At 36.7% G+C, this 24,830-nt stretch overlaps 1 protein-coding gene across 15 annotated transcripts in view; it reads right to left on the reverse strand.

Moving 5' to 3' along the window:
- Window positions 1-24,830, reverse strand: part of smash (smallish) — a 393,042-nt gene that overhangs the window by 42,406 nt on the left and 325,806 nt on the right. For 7 of the 15 annotated variants that reach the window (XM_073984255.1, XM_073984264.1, XM_073984273.1 and 4 more), the window contains one exon: window positions 19,592-21,007. In XM_073984255.1, coding sequence (XP_073840356.1) covers window positions 19,592-21,007 — 1,416 coding nt within the window. Of the gene's footprint in view, window positions 1-15,224; window positions 21,008-23,976; window positions 24,276-24,830 lie in introns of those variants that run through there. The other 8 variants (XM_073984201.1, XM_073984209.1, XM_073984219.1 and 5 more) reach the window with 3 other exon arrangements.

Here is a 24,830-nt window from a genome sequence, read left to right on the forward strand (position 1 = left end):
GTGAGGATCTTGGCTAATTATTTCCCACTAATAGATGATACTTTTAATATGAGACAAGTCTCTAATTTTCGCTTCCGGATTATTATCGGGAAATATTTTGTTTTAATTTTGAATTCGACAGTTAACACAATTTCCGTGTTGTCAGTGCCACCTTTCGACGTTTCTATGCAGTATTATAGTGATTAGGATTTTGGCTCAGTATTTTCCACTAATAGATGACACCTTTAATATGAGAGAAGTCTCTACTTTTCGCTTCCGGGATGTTATAGGGAAATATTGTATTTTAATTTTGAATTCAACCAGTTAATGAAAAATCCATGTTGTCAGTGCCAACTATCGATGTTTGTATGCAGTTTTATAGTGGTGAAGAGATTGGCTAATTATTTCCCACTAATAGATGGCACTTTTAATATGAGAGAAGTCTCTACGTTTCCCTTCCGGAATATTATCGGGAAATATTTTATTTTGAATTCGTCAGTTAATGAAATTACCGTGTTGTTAGTGCCACCTATCGATGTTTAAATGTAGTATTATATTAGGATTTTGACTCAGTATTTCCCACTAATAGATGACACTTTTAATATGAGAGAAGTCTCTACTTTTCCCTTCCGGGATGTTATCGGGAAATATTTTATTTACATTTTTTAATCGAGCAGTTAATGACATTTCCGTGTTGTCAGCGTCACCTATCGACGTTTATATGCAGTATTCTAGTGATTAGGATCTTGGCTGAGTATTTCTAATAGATGGCACCTTTAATATGAGAGAAGTCTCTAATTTTCCCTTCCGGGATGTTATCGGGAAATATTTTATTTAAATTTTGAATTCGAGCAGTTAGTGAAATTTTCGTGTTGTCAGCGTCACCTATCGACGTTTATATGCAGAGTTTTATAGTGGCGCAGATCTTGGCTCATTATTTTCCACTAATAGATGGCACCTTTAATATGAGAGAAGTCTCTACTTTTCCCTTCCGAGATGTTCTCGGGGAAAAAATTGTTTTAATTTTGAATTCGAAATAATGAAATTTCCGTGCAGCCACGTTGCGCCATCTATTTTTGAATTCTCACCAGAAAAAAAATCACATCTATTATGCTAATGTCTCACCTATAGACGATTCATGCAGTAGTGGTAGTGGTGAGAATCTTAACTAAATATTTTCAACTAATAGATAATGATAAAAAAATTCAATGAACCATTGGATTCTTAATGGGATGTTCTCAGGGAATATATTTTAAATGTTTTGTGGATGGGCGTGCTGCTTATGAAATTTCCATGATATGACATGTAGTGCCACCTATTTTTGAATTTTGGATAGGATGTTCAGTTCATTTATGTCATAGTATTAACTACCCAGCAAACCAATCGTACCGACATCGTAACGAAATCGGAACAGAATTCGGACGCTACGTCCGATGTCGGATCCGAAATCGTAACGATATCTTAACGAAAGTTGTATGAAGTGGTTGACATAATTTCGGAACGAAATCGGAAGAAAATCCTTGGGAAATTTGGAATTCGAATTTTTTCGTCCGAATTTTCGTGCTGCTTATGAAATTTCCATGATATGACATGTAGTGCCACCTATTTTTGAATTTTGGATAGGATGTTCAGTTCATTTATGTCATAGTATTAACTACCCGACATCGTAACGAAATCGGAACAAAATTCGGACGCTACGTCCGATTCCGGATCCGAAATCGTAACGATATCTTAACGAAAGTTGTATGAAGTGGTTGACATAATTTCGGAACGAAATGTCGGAGCGAAATCGGATAGATTTCGGTCAGATTTCGGAACGAACTCGGAAGAAAATCCCTGGGAAATTCAGAAGGGGAATTTTTTCTTCCGGATTTTCGTAAAGATTTCTGAACGATTTCGGAATAATGTCGTATGAAAATCGGAGGAACCTTCCGAATCTTCGTAAAGATTTCTGACCGATTTTGGAATTATGTCGTATGAATATCGAAGGAAAAAACTGTTTCATTGGTATATTCGAAGGGAAATTTATTTCCGACATTCTCTCCGAAATCGCAACGAATTCCCCTACGAAAAATCTTATAGAAATCGGAATGAAATCTTAACGATTTTGCTTCAGAAATTGTTCAGATGTGTCGGACATCCGACATTTGGTTTGCTGGGTATGGACGCCTTTAAGCAGTTGTGTAAAGGTGAGAATCTTAGCTCAGCATTTTCCCTAATACATGGCGCTGTTAAAAATGATTTTAATGAGCTATTTTATTCAATATAAGATTTAGTTCTTCTGTATGTAGAACACATCTAGTTATGATGTTTATAGGAGAAACAATAGCTGCTTTCTTGTCAAAACCGAAGTTGAAGTTGATATATTTCACCTGAATTAACATTCATAAAGATTTCATAATTTTCAAAAGTATGTGTACTAACTTAGTCCCGGCCCACACTAGAGTGATTTTAATGAAATATGTTAATGAAATTGGGAGTTCTTGGATTGAGATCCCCACTACAGCAATTTCATAAAATTACTTTAGTATGGAACTCGATCTAAGAACACATAAAATTATTTTATTGAAATCGCTCTAGTGTAGACCTGGACTTACTGATTTATCTAGACAAAATTGAATATACATATACATATTTACAAGATTTTCAGTATTAACACTAAAAATTGCATTTATCACTTATTACGGCGAAGAATAACCATAGTAATTTTATAGAAACATATTGAATATAATAATATTTTTGTAAACAACAACATATTTTTTCATGCCAACATAAAAACAATAAAACGAAACATGATTAAATAAATCAAAAACAAACACAAAAACAATGTTATTTGAATATTTCATTCCATTTTTAAAGAGTAACACAAATGCGAATCATCAAAATTTTTTCATCATTGATATCATCAGGCTTACCTTGATTAGCATGGCGCAAAAGCAATTGTGGGCAAAAATTGGAAAATTTAAACTGTTTTGTAGATTTTTGTAATATACAAAACGTATCATAATAATATAACAAAAATACAGAGAGAAAAAGAGAATAATATTGTATTTTAATTAATATTTTAAATATTTAAATAGTTAATGTCTTATTAATTTGGAAATGTTCAAAATATTTTTTTTTAAATTTATTTGAACAGTTTAAATTTGCTGTAAGATGGAAGGGTAACAATTCAAAAAACTATAGCAGGAGCATGTACAGCCATTAAGCGTAACAAGTAGTATATGTTAAAAAATAACTGTTTATATCAATAGATATTGTAATTTGGAAGTGAAAAAAGAAACACAGCGAAAGAATATGACCACTGAAATCATGTTTTGAGAGCATAATAGGAATTGCAACTATATAGAAAAAATATGGTTGCTTGAATTATTGTGTTCAACTCAAAATATATTTTTGAAAGCAACCATAGATATTTTTACATAGTGACAATACTAAATATGTGCTCAAAATATGCTTCATCTGACCATATTTATTATTTCCATTCGAATTCTTCAATTTGAATTAGTTAGATTTTAAAATAGATAAGCAAAGTACTTTTGTGAGTCGAATCAGAATCTGATGTATAAAACATAGGGTGTTAATGAATGTCACATGTGTTAGACGACATCAATGCAGTATGGTTTGTTGTATGTTATATAGACAATTAAAATACTAGAATGATAATGTGATCATATGGCATATGCGACTTATACTCTAAATTTTAATAATACAGGATGACTTTTATATAAAGTCGAATCTAAAAAATCGTTTTTACCACTACGTATATTAGTACTACACGTAGTGGTCAAATATATTAAAATACAACCCTACATATAAAATATAGAATGTAAGCCTGCCCTCTATATTTCAATAATAACACTTTTAAAGCTTTTGTACTTTTATATGTCATTGTGAATTTATAACTTTAAATATTGTGACTGATATTAAAATTTAAACTTTAACTGACAAAATGCAACACTGTAAAATATATTTAATATTACTACTTTAAGCAACTTTAAAGTACTAATTAAATCATATGATACTAAACGCTTCTCATGAGTTGTACCTAAGTAGAGTCAATCTCAAATTTAATCACTTTGCAATCGGCATTTGAACCACTTCTAGTATCGTCCATTCATGTAAAATACATTTTTGGCAGCTACAATGGTTTCCATTCATGGTGGAATAAGAAGGTGTTACATCAAATCATACCAAACGTCAAATTTGATCACAATAATGCAGTGCTGTGAATTGCTTGTTTACATTTTGTATGAGATTTTATTCACAATAATGCATTTTGACAACTAGTCTGAAAATCAGCTGTTTTTGGCGCTGTACCTTCTTATTGTGCCATGGTTTCCATTGTTGAACAAACAAAGAGTCAATAAAGTCTTTAAAGATTTTATAATAAATAAAACATTGCTGAAATAATTCACTAAAATTATTAAATGCGTTTTAATAAAATTCTACATTATGTATTATTTTTTTTTTTTTTTTGAGAATATACGTATTTTCCAATACATATTAAGATAATCTAAAAAAATCATATTTCCTCTTCTACAAAAATCAATCAAAAAATCCTATATGTCAAAGTGCCACCACCTATCGACAACTTTATGCAATTGAGTAATGGTGATTATCTTGGCTCAATAGTTCGCTCTTATAAATGGCGATTAAAAAAACAGATTTTTAGTGTGTTATTAGAATCATATTCTGAAATTGTTATAACTTCAATATGAGGGATATTTATGTAATTACCGTCCGGTCAACGTTGATAAGAAAAGTCTCCAATTGTCTGTTTTTGAATATTGTTGAGGAATAATTTTTATTTTTAATCGAGTTGTAAAGTTAAATGTGGAGACTAGAGTGGTTAGAATATCTGAATATCTTATACCAAATTCAAAAATAGATGGCGTTAAATTTATTTTATAGATATTTCATTAGTCGAAGTCGATAAATAGAGTTCCCCAATACACTAATTTCATGATATTATTCTAGTGTGGAACTCGATCTAAGAACGCAAAATTTCATGACCTTTGTGAACTTTCACTAACGAAGTATCCATAATGTAACATGTAGCGACACCTATTTGTGAATTATGTATGTAATATTCCGATATTCAGCCATAGTGATCACTATCGACACAAATAAAAAAAAAACAAACAAAAAACCTATGGTTTACCTAACTGTTATGGTGATGGGTTAGTAACTCACTCCAATAAAAAATCCACTACTAAAAAAACAACACAAGGAGAGAAAAACAAAGCTTTAAGGAGTATGATCTGAGAATCTCCACTTGAAATATTCGAACTCTCAATGCAATACTTGAAAAGGCAATGCTGTATGAAGCAATAATATCAAAACCGAGCAAACCAATCGTACCGACATCGGAACAAAATTCGGACGCTACGTCGATGTCGGAAATCGTAACGATATCTTAAGGAAAGTTGTATGAAGTGGTTGACATAATTTCGGAACGAAATGTGGGATCGATTTCGGTCAGATTTCGGAACAAAATAGGAAGAAAATCCTTGGGAAATTTCGAATCCTTGGACTTCTAAACGATTTCGGAATAATGTCGTATGAAAATCGGAGGTATCTTCCGAATCTTCGTAAAGATGTCTGAACGATTTCCGAATAGTGTCGTATGAATATCGAAGGAAAACTTTTTTTCTGACGCCTTCAAAACAACAAATGGTCGCATGTTTCTTCGGCAAAACAGACCGTGTGGCGACTTATACGGCTTGAGAAATGTAGGACGGTTAATTCTGAGTGGTACACTACAATTTCTTTTCCTGAAGTCTCCAATCCAATCTTTCTGCATCATGGCAATTCGAGTTTTCACACATCGATTCAAACTAGAGTTGTGTAGTTCCGGAACGAACTAGTTCCATGGAACTATTCCGAACAAGGAACTATTGGAACTATATCCAGCTCTAGCGTTTATATAGTTCCTTTCGTTTTTCTCGTTCCTTCAATTTAACGCCTACGTCGATCTTTCGTTGTTGCTGTTTCTTCGCTGCAATTTATTAATTTTTATGTCAATTCATCCACCAAACAATGAAAACATTTCGGTCTCGGAACTATTTGGAACGAAAAAAGAAAACAAAAAGAGCGACGAAAGAGAAAGATTCGTGGAACTGTTTCGGTTTCGGAACTATTTGGAACGAAAAGATCGATGAAAGAGAAAGATTTGTTGAACTATTTCGGTCTCGGAACTATGGAACTACTTTAAGGAACTAGTTCGTTTTGGGAAAAGGAACTAGAAAGATCGATCCGCTCCGGGAATTAGATTGCCCAACTCTAATTCAAGCAAGCTCTTGTTCGGCCGGACAAAACGTGAAATTGATGGGTCATGCGCCGTACAGCCTTGACTGGGGATCCAGTGACTTAATTTGATTGCAGCACATCAAGAAAAAAGACGTGGCCAACGATTTTTGTCGCCAGAAGATGCTGTAAAAGCGTTCAAAAACCATGTTTTGGAGGTGTCTCAATCAAGCCAACCCAACACACCATGTCAAACTGTCCTGAGTAGGCCTAGGCTAAAAATTGTCAAACTTTCGAAAAAAATGTCAAAAGACGCCTGGCGACACTGCGTGTTGCCTAGGCCAGAAGGTTTTCTAGTGCCCTCCTATTTGTTACAAGATTAGAAGAGGAAAAAGATTCTCAAGTCGCTGGCCGGCATCACTTGGGGTGCTGGCAAAGAAGCATTGTTCACCTCTTATAAAGTAATAGTCAGGTCTGTGCTAAGCTATGCCGAGCCAGTGTGGTATGCAAATGTTAAGACACTTCAAAAACAAACTTGGCATCACTTACACATTTTCATGGGGTTGTTGTTGTTTTCAACGCGTCACACAACGGACCGTAATGGGCCAAATACATACGGTCCGTTGTGCGACGCGTTGCGCGTTGAAAACAACAACCACATGAAAAATGTGTAAGTGATGCCATGTTTGTTCTTGAAGTTTTCATGTGGTTGTTGTAACGCGACGCTCAACGCGCCGTCCGTTTAGTGACACGTTGGGACACGCGTTGTCCCAAAAAAGTTAAATTATGTTTAACTTTAATGCGTCAGCCATGTTGTTGTTTTTCAAAAAACTTGGTATAACTTACACATTTTTCATGTGGTTGTTGTAGCGCGACGCTCAACGCACCGTTTGTGCCGAGCGCTTATTGGGCCAAATACATACGGTCAGTGGTGCGACGCGTCGCGCGTTGAAAACAACAACCACGTGGAAAATGTGTAAGTGATGCCAAGTTTGTTCTTGAGTTTTCATGTTGTTGTTGTAACGCGACGTTCAACGGACCATATGTGCCGGGATCTTATGTATTTGGCTAATTAGCGCTACGCTAGGGATAGGTAAGTCGACTTTCGAATAATCGACTTTTTGCGGCCAAAAGTCGTACTCGCCTTTGACTAGATGTAAAATCTCATAATTATTTATCTTGTGGTTGATTTTCGGTTCTGCCTATAGCTTTTAGTTGCCTTTGGCGGCTTTACAGTTTTCTGATAGCTACAAAATCATTTGTGAAAATATTCCAAAGAAAACTCGAAATCGATTATAGTCGATTTTCCACAAAAAACTTGAAAATCGACGAATAATCGATTTTCTGCAGTTATCGAGAAGTCGAAAGTCGAGATTTAGGACAATTGAAATAATCGCCAGACCGAAAAATCGCATTTTTAGTTTTAGGACAAAATCGAAAAATTGTTTATTGCTTTTCATTACCAATCCCTACGCTACGCAGTGGAAGAATATTCAAACCTGCCAGAATACCATCCTGAGGACAGCAACGGGGTGCCTCCTCATGACACCAGTGGACCATTTGCATGAGGAGATGAAGATTTTAACATACCTGCTTTAGTGTTGTCGCCGTGAGCATCCCTGTCAAGATATAGTGGACAGACTTCAATCTCCCGGCACGCCAGAAGAGATCTTCATGCTCTGGAGATAGAGGTCCAAAGGTATAAGCGAGTACCTTTAGATCAACTAGCCTACCAGGCAGGGTTGAATAGCATTCCACAAACATCCCAGAAAGGTCAAGGGAGACTTCTCTCATATCAATGAGTGCACGCCGATTCATATTAGTTCAATGGTATGGTACCTACTGTTTTTCGCCGAGTACGAACGGCGTGTCTTAAGACACCTCATGTAGAGAAGTTTTACATGGCTGAAATACTCAGGAAATGCCGTATTTTGCCACGGTATTATACGGTATTTTGCCACCTTTGAAAATTTTATGTTGTGAGGCCTTGGAATCGAACCGCAAACCTTCTGAGTGCACGGTGGGTGTGCATACCAGTGCACCCCGGAGGCCCCAAATTATATATGCATGTTTATATGACCTTGCCTAAATTGTTTGTCCAAAAGCTGGCGCTTTAAAAAATTCAAAGATTTACTGGAACCATGTGCTTAAATTGTCATTTTTCCAATGTGGGATCCGAAATGTCCAATCTTTTTTGTGTTGTCCATTATTATGCCAAAGTGCCATTCATATTTCAACGTATTTAGGCGGTTTTGTCACAGTGATGATCTTGGCTAAATTATTTGCCCCAATAGCTGGCGCTTTTGACGAAATGTAAGGAAATTGTAATTTAAATTTCCACGAAATTTATTTCCGCTTACGTTGGTGGGGAAAATCATATAAGTTACAATTCTGACATCAAGTACATAATAAAATCTCCATCTATTTGTGATTTTTGTCTTTGAAAGAACCTATTTTCATGATCATTATGATGCCACAGTGCCATCTATGTTTCGAATTATCTACCTAGTTTTTTTTATTGGTGATGACCTTGGCTAAATTGTTTTACCCAATAGCTGGCGCATTAAGAATAAACATGGTTTACATGACTTGAATACGGACAATCATATGCAACAATAATTTCCGTGGACCCCTAAAAATTTGCATTTAAATTTTGATAATCCTTTTCAAAGCTTGGCCGAATATAATACTAAAATACAAATTTTACAATTTGTTGTAGCTGTTCAAACGAATAATGTTTGATGATTTTTATTATATCAGAATACATTTACCTCTCATGGTATATATAGTTTCCTTTATGTGGAAACTAATACGAATCCTGCATTATTTAAATGCGAGCTTTTTATAAAAACATTAGTGCAAAATGGTTATAACAATGTGTGTGTTTGTATGTACATGTGTTTTTGTTAATATTTGATTAATTTATGAAAAGGAATTTCGAAACTGATGTAAAAAATTATGTGGAAAATGATGGTTGTTGTTTCTTGTGTTATGGGTGAAGTGAGTATTCGATAAGCGCAGGATTTGGCTATTTCGGGATATCGTTAAATGACACCATAAAAAGAAAACAACATTTGTAAGTTGGTTTTTTGGGGTTTTTTATATATATTAAATAAATTCATTACTATATTTTGGTTTGTTTTTCTCCTTAAAAAAAATATTCGATTTCATTTATAAATATACAAAAAATAAAATAAATAATATTTAAATAAAATATATAATAAAATAAAAAGAAAAGAAAATATGGAAAACTGAAACAAAACCTTGAGTGGTGAAACACACATTGTTTAACAAATAAAAAATGAACGTTTTTTTGAAATTTAATTAAAATTTCAAAATAATTTTTTTTTTACATGTGGGAGTTAAAAACTGGCCAATTGCATATTTTTCGAATTAGCAATCAAGAAGTACGAGGTTTTTTTAAACAAATTTACATATTCAATGTTTGTTTTTTTTCTTCGCATGCAGTCTGCATTTCATTTTGTTTAATATGAATAATTTGAATATAAATTCATATTCAATGCCTTTAGAAGTCACAACAAAAAATGTAAAGAAGAAAAAAAGAAATAATAAATAAATAAACCATTTTATGTCCAGCAGTTGTCAAAAGTTTGTCTCGTTCGTTTTTTTTTTGTTTGTTATTAATGTTATTCAATTATATCATAATATTTTTATTATTAAAATGTGATTGTTTTTTGTTGTTGTTGTTTGTTTAAATATTCATTGTAAAAACTGTAACCGTGTGTGGGTTTTTGTCTGCATTTTATAAATGCAAAAATAGACCCCACAAAGAACAAGAAAAAAAGAAAGAAAGAAAGCATTGGAAATAAAGGGTTTCTGCAAAGTAGCTGCCTCACCTTTACGCTGCAGCAGTAGCAGCAGCAGCGTTAATCACCGCACACGCTTCAATTTGATTTTTTGTATGCAAATTGAAACGTTTGTTGTGTGTGTTTCTTATTATGTAAATTTCAAGCGGACTTCAAATTTAATTATTATGCAATTATTTTGTTGTTGACGTGATAAGGAGTACAAGATACCATATCCATATATAACTTTTGGGTGGATACTTTGTTCTGCATTATTTTTTCTTTGAAAACCACAGCAGCCAGAAAGTCAAGTAATTTTTTTTTATTAAAGGAAATTCTTGAGAATAAAGGGAATTATAAAAAAAGAATTTCCCACTAAAAATTATGCAAAAATCTCGTTATTAAGGAGACTTTTCAGGAAAGTGAGAGAGAGAGAGAGAGGGAGTCAAAGAAGGAAAGTTAGTTTCACAGAAAAAAATCTTCTAATTCAAAAATTATATTGACGTTATAGAAATTGAAAAAAATTCAGTCCTGGCAAATGCCATGATTACTCGTGAAATTTCCCATCTTTTAAGTATTTTGTCATTATACCAAAGCGCCATCTATTTATTTATTTATTTAAAATATTTATTATAATAACAAATTATAATAAAATTATAGTAATAAAGCACTAGCAACACAGGCTATCGGCTTAGCGCCATCTATATTTCGTTGTATTCGTGTAGTTTTGTAATGGTGATGGTCTTTGCTAAATGTTTTGCTCCAACAGCTGGCGTTGGCGAAGAATTACTAAATACAGGATATTTACCACTAAAAGTGAATTAACTATCTCAGATTTTAGAAGGCTTTTCATGATGGAACGTTGATTTCACATAAAGGAAAATGTTGCTTCTTTTGTTCCCATTTGAAGGGTGTGAGGATTTTTGATCTCAGATATATCATGATCCCACAAACGTTACCTACATTAACAACATATCAACAGTTTACGATACTTTTTGAATTCTTCCCAAATAGAAGCGCTACTCTTGATCTTGATCTCTGAGTTAGAATTTGTTGCAGAACCTCAATATGTTGTATGCATATTGTTTTGCTTTCAACAGGTTACATTTAGTCCAGTTTATTTTTTAAATATTATTTTTGTTTCAAACTCTAGTTCGAGCACAGAATGAAACGTATAGTCCTCAATAGGCAACGCCACCTATAATGAAATGTCACTTTTATGCCAATGCGCCAGCTATATATCGACGTATTCATGTAGTCTATTAGTGGTGATGGTCTTGGCTATATTGTTTGCCCAATAGCTGGCGCTATAAATAATATTTTCCAAGAACTACTGGAACCATGCACTTAAATTGTAATTTAAATATCTAAAAGGTCACAGACTGTGACATCGAGGTCATAAAAAATTTTCATGCATTAAGCCATAAGTTTGGGCTATGAAATATACCATCCTTTTATTTTAAATATTTTTTATTGATCATTATTATGCCAAGTCGTCATCAATCTTTCGACGTATTCATGTAGTTTTGGATTGGTGAGAACCTTGGATGGTCCTTTAAAAATATATCCAAGAATTACTGGAACTCTTCAATATGGTGACGATTCATTGATGTTGCAAAAGTTATTGCCAATTTCCATTGATATTCTGCGCCATCTGGTTTCAGGTGTTGTTATTGCATGTAACATCTTTATATTTTAACATATTCATGTAGTTTTACGAGGACTTGCCAAAGATAGCTGGTGTACTCCGACGTCAGAGAATGTACTCGAATAATGACACCAATCACTCTTTGGGAAAAGGCAAAAGAAAGCAAAGGCACGTCAGAAGAGACCTTCATGCTCTGGAGATAGAGGTCCAAAGGTATAAGCGAGTACCTTTAGATCAATTAGCTTATCAGGCAGGGTTGAATAGCATTCGTAAAAGGTGTATATAACCACTAGGGTGACCAAATTACATATGTATGTTTAAAAGACCTTGCCAAAATTGTTTGCCAAATAGCTGGCGCTTTAAAAAATTCAAAGATTTACTGGAACCATGTTCTTAAATTGTTATTTTTTTAATGTTGGATCTGAAATGTCTAATTTTTTTGGGTTGTCCATCATTATGCCAAAGTGTCATTCATATTTCAATGTTTTCAGGTGGTTTTGTCACGGTGATGATCTTGGCTAAATTATTTGCCCCAATAGCTGGCGCTTTCGACGAAATGTTTTCGAAAATGTATTGGGAACATGCTGTTAAATTGTAATTAAAATATCCACGAAATTTACTTCCGCTTACGTTGGTGGGGAAAATCATATAAGTTCTCATTCTGACATCAAGTACATAATAAAATGTCCATCTATTTGTGAATTTTGTCTTTGAAAGAACCTATTTTCGTGATCATTATTATGCCGCAGTGTCATCTATCTTTCGACATATCGACGTAGTTTTATAACGGTAATGACCTTGGTTAAATTGTTTTACCCAATAGCTGGTGCATTAAGATTATAGATGGCTTACATGAAATGAATACGGACAATCGTATGAAACCATAATTTCCGTGGACCCCTAAACATTTGCATTTAAATTTTGATGATCCATTATTACGCCAAATCGTCATCAATCTTTCGTCGTATTCATGTAGATTTGGAATTGTGAGAACCTTGGCTGACCCTTTAAAAATATATCCAAGAATTACTGGAACTCTTCAATATGGTGACGATTCATTGATGTTGCAAAAGTTATTGCCGATTTTCATTGATATTCAGCGCCGTCTGGTTTCAGGTGTTGTTGGTGTTGTTATTGCATGTAACATCTTTATAGCAAAGTGACATCTATATTTTAACATATTCATGTAGTATTACGAGGACTTTCCAAAGATAGCTGGTGTACTCCGACGTCCAGCCAGTCTTTGGGAAATGGCAAATGAAAGGATTTCTCTCTCTCTCCTTGGATTATGAAAATGATTCCAGATAATGAAAACGACCTTACAATAGGTAGAGGATTTACTCCAACGATGGAGAATGTACTCGAAGAATGTCATTAGGGATTCTCGCAGTGGACTTCTTTCTTTGTATGTTAGAATTCTTTATTCTTAGATGATGACGGTCGTTCCAAATATTTCCATTATGCCAATGTGACATCTATTATTCAAAATATGTAGTTTTTTGTAATCTGACATCAGTCATGAGAAGGACTTTTTGACATGTGGATCTTCCTACTTCTTATGTTGGGGCTTATTCGGTGCTTAGATGACGAAGTTCCTTTAGGATACACCCGTGGGAAGAGGGAGATGTTTTGATTGATGAAATATCTGACTTGATACCAATCGCCATCTGTTTTTGGTGTTGGCTGTGATTATATCTCTCCACAAATCTCTCCATTACTTCCACAATTTTTCCAAAGTTACATCCATATTTTATGTCCCTGTGGTTATTTTTATTATAAGGACCTTCAAATAGATGGACTTTGACGACCGAGATGCACTCGAAGATTGACATCAGCGACTCCATCTCTGGGAATAGGCGAGCCTCTTTCTTCTTATCTCTCTCCTTAGGCTATGAAAAATCTTCCGCATACGCCTTTGAGAGGGAGACATGTCCATCATTTATATTGCATATATTTTCTCTCCAGGTCTATATTTTAATTATAAGGAACTTTAAATATGGGGATTCTGTATTCCGATGTACTTAAAGGATCTTTGTGAATAGTCTTGATAGTATTTTTTGATCAATGGGTCTTTATCTTCTTATGTTGGATCTCTCTCTTCCGTTAGATGATGAATAATGTTCCAAATACGCCGCTGGAGGGGGAGATATGCTTTGGTATATTGGGCGACAGCAGTGATAATGTCCCGGAAAACCGTTCTTTCAGATTTCTCATGACTGATGACAGTGCGGCGTTCACGGCTAATTATGTCGGGAGGTCTGCTCATGGTGAGTTCCTAAGTAACGACATTTACAAGACCGATGGTCGTGCCTTTTTTGCTTTTTATGGAACCATCTTCATACCAAACCCAAGCTAATGTAAGTCTCATAATTTCCACAATACTTGCACTCTATGTTTGGGTCACTAACTTCTTTTTTCATACACATCAAAAAGGTTGGACAGTTCTCTGAACTCTCTGTTGTAATTAAGGCTCTTCGATTTCGAATGTCGATTGCCAAATAATGTCATTTTCAAGATCATCTTCTAAGCACGAGCTCTCTATTGTAATTAAGACTCTTCGATTTCTCATAAGTGATGATTGCCGAGTTCAGAGCTAATAAAGTCGGGTGTTCCTGTTGATGGCGAGTTACTAATTAACGTCATTTGCACGACCTCGTGACACGATTTTCGGGCGGTCTACGGTCTGCTTATGGCGAGTTGCTAACAATTACACGACCGCGTGACACGACATCAGAGTGGTTTGGTAGTTATGCGAACTTTCTGTTGTAATTAAGCCACTTCGACTTTTCAGGTGTGATGAAAAAGAGGGTTCAGAGGTAATGAACTCGGGTGGTTTACCGCTCGGGGGTTTGCAAAGTACACCACTTGCAAAAACGTGCAATGAATGAAATATTGGCTATAGCAGTGATGATATCTCCGAAACCCCCGTTCTGGACAGTTTCTAAGCTCTTTATAATTAAGCCCCTTCGATATCTCATGAGTGATGAAGTCAGGCGTTCAGAAGCTAATGAAGTCGGGTTGTCTGCTGATGGCAGGTTGCTAAGTAACAACGTTTTGGAAGACCGCCTGACATGATGGTCGTGCCCGGCGAGCCAAAAAAGCTAATAACTTGGGTTTTGAAAGCATAACAACTTTACCATGGCACTTGCAAACTTTTTGACTATCCCCAAACTTTCTTGAGTGAGTCATTAAGCTTTGCAAGACCGCGTGACACGATGACCGTGCCTGACGAGCCAAAAAAGCTAATGTAAGGCTAATAACTTGGGGTTTGAAAGCAAAACAACTTTACCTTGGCACATGCAAACTTGTCGACTATCCCCAAACTTTCTTGTGTGAGCCATGAAGCTATGCAAGACCGCGTGACACGATAGTCGTGCCTGACGAACTGTGGCATTTTCCATTAATAATCTGGGTTTCAAATTGTATTCCCCTTTCTAACATTAAGGAAAGTCTCCATTAATTTATTTTTTGTCTCTCCCTCTCTCCAATACAACGCTGTAATTTATATTCCCTTTCTCATTTCAATTATTCTCCATGATCTCTTTCTTCTTCTTTTAGACTCTTTTTGCCAATATTTTTTAAACAAAAATATATATCCTATTTTACTCTCCTTCCCTCTTGGAGCAATTTTTTCTCCATTCCTCCCGCCCCTTCCATACGAAAAATAATATCACTTTTAATGCTTTCCAGCCTCTCCATCACCACTAGTGGTGGTGGCTGCCACCTTATCCAGCTCCTCAATTTCATGATTCAATTTATTCAACTCCACATCCAAGAGAGCATCAATTTCATCTCTAAATTCCAGTTCCGTTTTACCATCTTCCAAGATTTCATCGGTAATTATTTTACGGGTAATTTCAATATTCACTGGAGCTGGTGTCTTGGGTAAAGGTGGTGGGGGGACATCATCCGAAGGTAGATAAAATTTCGAATTGTCAATATTGTGGATTTCATTATATGTGACAGTATCCAATTCTTGTAACTCCCGTTCGCTAAGGACCAAAGGTTGGGCGCTTGCGGGAGGAGGAACTGTTTCGGATTCGGTTTCTAAGGGTTTATAGCTACCGGTTTCCTTTTCTTCTTTCTGATTACTTTCTTTATGATGCCCTTCTTCGTTTTCATGTTGTGCACTGCCACCCATGCCGAAATTTTTCTTAATAAAATCGAAAATATTTTTGGCCTTCTTACCCATGTTGGGAGAGGCCTGAGGCTTGGGTGATGGAGTTAGAGCTGTGCCAGCTGTGTTTGGTGTTTTGGGCGAGGCAGGTGGTGTGGTGGTGGTTACCTTAATTTGTGTCTCCACCACATGCATGCGGGCAATTACCGCATCATCTTTGTTGGTGGAATTTTGTGAACTTTGCCTTTCGGCTTTGTTCTTTAGATCTGCCTCATTCATGGATTCCGTGGCTGTGCAGCAGCTATTTAAGGGCTTGGGAATTTTGCATTTCTTTTGGAGAACGGGTGTTGATTTGGGAGAAATGGGTGTGGAGGGTAGGGAAGTCTTTAATTGATTGTTGACTTGCTTTTCCTCGGCAATAATTTTTTCACAGGTCTCAATGAGAGCCTTGGAGTGCGCCGCCCTAGCCTCCATAATGGGTGAATGGGGTGGCGAACTAAATAAGTTATCTCTTTTCTTTAGTTCAGATGGGGATATGGCCTGAAAACCGGTGGTGGGTATTTGCTTGTCCCGGGGCAAAGAGTGCACATCAAGTTTAAGGCAAGTTTCATCCACGGCCACGGGTGCCGCTGGAGCATCTTGCATTTTGTGTATAATTCGTGTCTGAGCTGGTTTTAAATCTTGCTGGGAAATATCTTTAAACCCAGTGCAGGGTGTTTTCTTGTCTATGGGTAGGGCTTCTACGTCCACCTTTTGACAGGGTTTCTCCTCAACGGTATGTTGCCTTTGGAAGTCAACAAAATTTGGAGTAACTGCCATGGAAGTTAGGAGGTTGGAACAAAGTGCTGCATCCATGTCAAGCGAATGTGGAGATCTGGGGCTAACTGGACTGTGCGGAGCTGAAGAAGCTAATTTGTAGAGAGTAGAATCATTGGGCGGACATTCCACCAAGTTGGGTAGCGGTGCTGGTGTGACAATGGTGGGAGAGGTTGGTATGTCGCTATTTGGCTTGGAGGGTGAAGTGGTGGATTTTGGAGAGATGGGTCTCATATTCGATAGCGAACTAGTGGGAGATGTTGCTCCTTCGTTAAAATATTTGTCATAGAGTGCGGTAACCACCAATGGTTTGGTAGTACGAAATAGCTGCGATCGGGGTGATAGGGGAGAGGTGGCACCAGTTTCAGAAGTTTGTGTCACATCAATTGTGAGAGGAGTTTTAAGGCTCTTAGGAGAGGTGGGAGTGGGTAGCTCCACTCGACCCCTAATTTCCCCAGTATCTTTAACAACAACCTTGAGAGGTTGTAGAGGACTTTCAAAGGGTACTTTGGGTGTGTTGGGAGTTTCCACAGCTTCGGAACATAATATTTCTGTATTGAGGAAATCTTTCATGCTTTCTTTAAGGGCCAACATTTCAGCGGTCTCAGGTATGTGATCCTGAGTTTTGATTTCCACTTTCAAGGTTTCATTTGGCTTGGCTTTCTCTTTTTGCTGTGAAATCTGAGAGCTTGGATTCTCTTCTTTTTGCTTTGAAGCCTGAGAACTGAGAGAAGTTTGTTGCTGATTCTGAGAGCTGAGATAATTTTTTTGTTGATTCTCTTCATTATCCTTTGAAGCCTGAGAGCTGAGAGAATTTTGTTGTTGACTCTCCTCACTTACTTTTGAAATCTGAAATTTGTGAGAATTTTGTTTTAGATTCTGAGAGCTTATAGAATTTTGTTGCTCTTTTTGTTGGGAAACCTGAGAGCTGAGAGAAGTTTGGTTTGCAAAAGTTGTGGCCTTATCCACCTCATCAATGTCGGGGGTTTTTAGCTTATTTTTTTGCTCCAGAGGCCTTGTTTCACAGGTTTCGGAAAATTGTATTTCTGTTGCCAGGAAATCCTTTAAAAGGGCCTTGAGGGCCAAACTCTTCTCATTTTCCGCAGCATCGGAGCTATGCTTCTCTTTGGTTAGCTTGTCAAGCTTTGGAGAATTTTTTATCTCTTGAGAGCAATTGTCTGCTGTTCCTTTCTCTTTAGGTATCTCTTTAACTTCCTCAATTTTTGGGGCGATTTTCTTCTCTTCCTCTGCCCGCTCATTGTGTACCTGAGCACTTGTCTCCACCAGCGTGGGAGTCGCTGGCATTGATTCACTTGAATTTGTTGAGGAATTTGACATGACCGATAATTTTTTATTGGCTTCGATAACGGTACAGACGGTGGTATTCGATGACGTTGAGGTGGATGAGGAAATCATGGATGACAGCAGCAGCGGATCATCGGATTTCTCTTCTACAATAATCACATTGTTGCCCGTAGTATTGGGTTTATATGTAATAGTTGTTGTTGTTGGTGCATGGGCTGTGGTGTGTGAATGATTTCCCCTGCCTGCTGTTGAGGCTATCAATTTACCCGCAGCACTATTGCCGCCGCAAGAATTGCTATCGCTTTGCTGAAAACAGCTAGAAAGGTTTTTAACGGTATTGGGTTTCGGCAACTCTTCGGGATTGACAATTGTGATTGGTGGAGCACATACAACAACTTCTGTTGGTGGCAGCTGTTCGGAGTTTGATGCCGCCACAATGGGTGCTGCTTGCTGCTTCATTGGTTTGCTGCTGGGTGTAACGGGCCTAGGTAGGGGGAGGGGTGCAGATGCTGAGGCGGAACCTTCTATGGTTTTAGCTAAGGCTTTGACACCACCACCTCCCCCCGATGTGGCAATGGTAACAAGCGGTTCATTAACCATTTGCTTAGATGCCGAAGCCGAAGAAGAAGCTGTTGCCATTGATTTCATTTCAAACAAAGATTTTTTCTCGGCTAGAGTTAAGGCAACAACTTCATCTTCATAATCATGCTCATGATCATCATGAACGGCATCAGTGTGGCCGCTCTTTACTGTTTCTGTGGTTATGGGTGCTGCCTCGTTGTGAGGTAATTTGAGCTCCTGAGAGGAGTTGTGCGAGTGCTTTGCGGCATCGCTTACGGTAATATGGGGCAAATAGGTTATTTTTGTGGTAATCTGTGGAGGTGAGGTTGGACGACCATCATGTTTTGTTGTTGTTGTTGTTGTAGCAGAGGAGGAGATGACGTTGGTGTTGTTGTCATTAGCCAACTGCTGCTTAGAATTGAAAATCTCCACCCTACCATTAATACTAAACTGAGAATCATGTTTTCGTATGGCCGAGGGACTGTTGGGTGGGGTATCTTCATGGAATTTGGTGGTAGAACGCACAGTGAGGGGGGACATGGGTAGCTTGGGAGTGCCGGGGCGTGAGAGAATGGGACTTTGGGGAGCATGCCCCGGGGTCCGCGACAAAATGGGACTTAGAGGAGTTTTGAAGGGTGGCTTGGAGCCACTTTCCGAACTAATATTTGAATTAGGAGTAGATTCCCGACTTAGTATGGGACTTAGGGGAGTTTTAAATTCCCGCTTAGGACCGGCGGGAGGTAACATGGAAATATTTTCATTATTCTTATCAAAAACCTGACCCTTGGCCATGGCTTGGTTTTCAAAGATTTGGGTTTTAATTGCCCCCGCTTGGGCAGGTGGTATATCCTTAGTTTCGGGTTCATGTTGACCCACTTCATCTACATCCAATTCAATGTCATTCTTAAAGGTATCTTTAAATATTTTCAACAAATTTTTGGCATGGACCATTTCATTGGTTGGCTTGCGCCTTAAATTACATGGCGGAGAAACCGCTACCTTCACCATAGAAGTACTACTATTATCACTACTACTACTACAACTACTCTGAGGATTATTACAAGGAGCTGATAGGCTAGGTGGGGGGGTACATGGGTTAGTAGAACTTACACTATATTCCATATGATCATTAGTAATGCTGGTACTGGTGGTGCTGCTGTTTGAAATTGTGGTGTTATTGGCCTCCTTTGCCAGAGGTGGCAAGGTTACCGAACCACCCAAAGATAACTCCTCAAATTCGGCCTCAATTTGATTGACAGCATTGGCGGCCTCGGCAAATTGTTTCTCTTCCATGGCTAAGGCTTCAATGGCGGCGTTTAGTTTGAGTTCCTGCTCTTTTTTAATGTGATCGTCGGCTACGTCTATGTCATCGGCGGTATGGATACCACTGTCGTCACGATCCACCTCGCTGTTGTTGCTACTACTGGCAAGGAAATCGTTTTTAATTATTGTCGTTGTCGTGGTTGTGGTGGTAATGGTTTCGTTTATTTGGTTAATCGGTTTGACCTCTTCTTCCTTTACTTTTTCTTCCTGCTGGACTTCTTCTTTGACCTCTGCAATAACTTTCGATACCTTAGTTTGTTGTTGGTGTTGTTGCTGTTGCTGCTGCTGTTTCACCTTCTCTTCCTCACTTTTCATAATCTCCAGTTGGCGGGCATCAACCAAAGCCACTGGTGGCTTGCGTATTTCTTCTTTGGTGGCTACAGCGTTTTGTAAGCTAGACAAACGCTCCTTGAGGGGTGGCACGGGGACATCGACCAATTTATTGACACTTGTCAGTTGTTTGCTGCTGGCACCTGCTGAATTTGCACCACCGTTGACTAAATTGTGTTGCTTTTGTTGTTCTAAACTTTGCAGACGTTCCTTGATGCTGGTAATATCACCGGACAGACGTCTTACCTCCTTTTTGGCTGCAGCAGAAGCATCAAAGCTGTCCACTGTGGATTCAACAACAGGCTTGAAGCGATCTCTCAGGGTAACACGTGGTACAGAAGCGGTACTAGAATTACCAGATTTATTCTCCACAGATGCCTGCGACTCGAAGATCTCCTTGCGCTTGGAAATATCAATTTTTGGTAAATCAACCTTGGCTTTTTCGCCCACAATACACTCTTCACTGGGTGATTGGACCTCAAAGCCAATAAGGCGATCTTCAATTTTACTACCACGTCGTGGTGGATAGGCGTTAGAAGTCGATCTTTCAGGTGTTGATTCCTTGGAGTTTTGGTTGTTTGTCACACCTGTTGTAGTTGTTGTTGTGGCTAATAATTTAGTGCCAACGGTTGTGGTGGCTGCCACAGCCCTTGATACTCTCTGCTTGTAATCTTGTATGGCACCCTCGTAGGTGTATTCACATGGATCGGGTGTACTAGCCGGCGCTGTACTTGAAGAGGTCTCGTAACCCGGTGAGGAAATATATTCACGTGTTGTGCTATCCGTTGGCTGATGGGGTTGATGATTGTTGGTTTTGTTGTTGTGATTGTTACAGTTGGATATGGCTTTGTCCAGTTCAGCGGCGTTGTCGCTCTGCAAAGAGAAACAATAAGAAGAAGAAGGGGGAAGGTAAGTTAGTAACTGAAGGTAATTTTTTTTTTTTGAAAACAAAAAATAATAAATAAAAAATAAAGTAGAAAAATAGAGCTCGGAGGTCTTCTGAAGCTAGAAGATATAGAAGAAAAGTTCCTCGGAGATGACTTTATCCAGATAAAAGTTCGGCGGATATGACATTTCCCAGATAAAAGTTCAGCGGAGATGACTTTTCCTATAGAAAAGATCATCGGAGATGACTTTCCCAAAGAAAAGTTCATCGGAGATGACTTTTCCTATAGAAAAGTTGATCGGCGATCATCGGAGATGACTTTCCCAAAGAAAAATTCATCGGAGATGACTTTTCGTATAGAGAAAAGTTCATCGAAGATGAATTTTCGTATAGGGAAAAGTTCATCGGAGATGACTTTTCGTATAGAGAAAAGTTCATCAGAGATGACTTTTTGTATAGAGAAAATTTCATCGAAGATGACTTTTCGTATAGAGAAAAGTTCATCGAAGATGAAATTTCGTATAGGGAAAAGTTCATCGGAGATGAATTTTCGTATAGAGAAAAGTTCATCAGAGATGACTTTTTGTATAGAGAAAATTTCATCGAAGATGACTTTTCGTATAGAGAAAAGTTCATCGGAGATGACTTTTCCTATAGAGAAAAGTTCATCGGATATGACATTTCCTTTAGAAGAGTTCGTCCGAGATTAATTCTCCCAGAGAAAAAATTATCGGAAATGAAATTTCCAGAGAAGACTCATCGGGACGATAAAAAGTTCATCAAAGAAGAATTTTCTTATAGAAAAGTTGATCGGCGATGACTTTTCCTTTAGAAAAGTTGATCGGCGATGACTTTTCCTACAGAAAAGTTAATCCGAGATGACTTTTTTTCCTATATAGAAAAGTTCATCGAAGATGACTCTTTGTATAGAAGAATTCTCTCAGGGAAAAAATCATCGGAAATGAATTTTCCCAGAGAAAAGTTCATCGTAGATGACTTTTCCTATATAGAAAAGTTCATCGGAGATGACTTTTCCTATACAGAAATGTTCATCGGAGATGACTTTTCCTATATAGAAAAGTTCATCGGAGATGACTTTTCCTATAGAAAAGTTGATCGGAGATGACTTTTGCCTATAGAAAAGTTCATCGGAGATGACTTTTCCTATAGAAAAGTTCATCGGAGATGACTTTTCCTATAGAAAAGTTCATCGGAGATGACTTTTCCTATATGGAAAAGTTCATCGGAGATGACTTTTCCTATATGGAAAAGTTCATCGGAGATGACTTTTCCTATATGGAAAAGTTCATCGGAGATGACTTTTCCTATATAGAAAAGTTCATCGGAGATGACTTTTCCTATAGGAGATGACTTTTCCTATAGGAGATGACTTTTCGTATAGAGAAAAGTTCATCAGAGATGACTTTTTGTATAGAGAAAATTTCATCGAAGATGACTTTTCGTATAGAGAAAAGTTCATCGGAGATGACATTTCCTTTAGAAGAGTTCGTCTGAGATTAATTCTCCCAGAGAAAAAATTATCGGAAATGAAATTTCCAGAGAAAACTCATCGGGACGATGAAAAGTTCATCAAAGAAGAATTTTCTTATAGAAAAGTTGATCGGCGATGACTTTTCCTACAGAAAAGTTAATCCGAGATGACTTTTCCTATAGAGAGAAGTTGATCGTAGATGACTTTTCCAGTATAGAAAAGTTCATCGGAGATGACCTTTCCTATATAGGAAAGTTCATCGGAGACGAGATTAATTCTCCCAGAGAAAAAATTTTCGGAAATGAATTTTCCAGAGAAAACTCATCGGGATGATGAAAAGTTCATAAAAGTAGAATTTTCTTATAGAAAAGTTCATCCGAGATGACTTTTCCTACAGAAAAGTTAATCTGAGATGACTTTTCCTACAGAGAAAAGTTCATCGGAGATGACTTTTCCTATAGAGAAAAGTTCATTGGAGATGACTTTTCCTATAGAGAAAAGTTCATTGGAGATGACTTTTCGTATGGAGAAAAGTTCATCGGAGATGACTTTTCGTATAGAGAAAAGTTCATCGGAGATGACTTTTCGTATAGAGAAAAGTTCATCGGAGATGACTTTTCCTATATAGAAAAGGTCATCCGAGATGAATTTTCCTAAAATAGAAGACCCTGTAGAGGTTTTCTATGGACAGCAAATTTTTTTAATGTCTTCTTGGGGATTGAAGACACGTTAGGGGAAGTCTTCTATGGAAATCTTCTATGGTTAGAGAACATTTTGGAGGTCTTCTAGGGATAGCAGATCATTTAGAGATCTTCAAGCTATTAAAGACCCTTATCAGGTCTTCAAGCTATCGGTATAGAGGTCTTCGCTTTTTCCAAATTTCCAATTTGATGGCAAAAAAAAAAGTTTAAAAAATTTAATACTGACAACACTGCTCTTGACCATGATTTACAATTGTCAGCGAGAGAAAGAGAGAGCACAATATATTTTTATTGTTTTTATTTGCAATGTTCTCTGGGTTTATTTTCAAGGTAATTGTCGAAGAGAGCAACATGTGAAATATGTATATTAGGCTTAGGTCAGCCACTCGTAATAACAATTGTTTCACTTTCGGTTTAAGTGTTTATTTTGAAAATGAAATTCAAAATGTTTTTTTTATATTTTTTGACAATTTTGACTGATGATTTCAGAATTTTAAAAATAAACAAAATATAATAAATTTTATTTTTTGTTTTCCACTTAATGTGTGTTCTTCACATTGCTTCCCATAACAAAAACAACATTCAAATAGTCCACAAAACTACCACTTGTTAGCTTAATTTTTCATAGCGGATAAATTATGCCATTGAATATCTTTCACTGATTTGACACTTTTTCTTCTCAAACTAATTAAGATCTGAATATTCTTTATCATCTGCACTCCCGCATTGCCAAAAAAAACTTTTCTAACAATTTCCGTTTTACCTCTTGCACGTTTTAAATATATTTTTTATCACAAAATACTGAAATATCTTCGTTTAAATTTTTTTGGTAAATTTGTAAAAAAATCTAACAAAATATTTTCGTCTAAAATCAACAATAGCAGCGCTATAATCAGAGACCTCTTCTATTTAGAACGTTTTATACGTGACTGTTATTAAATGTTAAGATTTTTTTGAGAATTTTTGTGTTATTTTGTGTTTTGTTCACTCTCAACAACAACAACAACAGAAACACCATTAGAATTTTATAAACAATTTTTAACGAATAGAGCAAAATTATTCATTAGCATTTGAAAATAAAATGATGATGTTGTTCAGACAATCGATTAAGAATTTTTTTATTTTATTTTTTTGTTATGTGTTTTTGTTGTCATTGGCTTTGGCTGTTGTGCCATTGTTGTTATTGGTGGTGGTGGTCGTTCTTTAAACATTTTATTTTTTTCACACTGCTATGACACATACTTTTTGAGGGAATCAGGGACGTGTTTGTAATTGTTAAACATGAGGGAGAAGGGGAGCCGTTAGGTTATGGGAGAAGGGAATATTTCTTTTAATATTCATATTGTTAATGGGTGTGGTAGTTTTGGGGGAAACAATATAAAAATATTGTCATAAAAACTAACGTTTTCAGAAAATACAAAAAAAAAAACCCAAAAAATTGTGATTCCCAATTGGTGGTTCATTAGAATTGTCTATAATGACCATTCAATTGGAGTCCATAAAATGCTCGTGCCTAAAGATAATCACTGATCGACATAAAAAAAATATACATATTTAAAGATTGTTGCTTTAAGAAAATCTTGGAGGAGTATCATCGTGGAATTTTGGGGTACAACG

This window comes from Musca autumnalis, unplaced genomic scaffold (genome assembly GCF_047663935.1).
Source record: "Musca autumnalis isolate F117 unplaced genomic scaffold, ASM4766393v1 scaffold_1, whole genome shotgun sequence".
NCBI lineage: Eukaryota > Metazoa > Arthropoda > Insecta > Diptera > Muscidae > Musca > Musca autumnalis.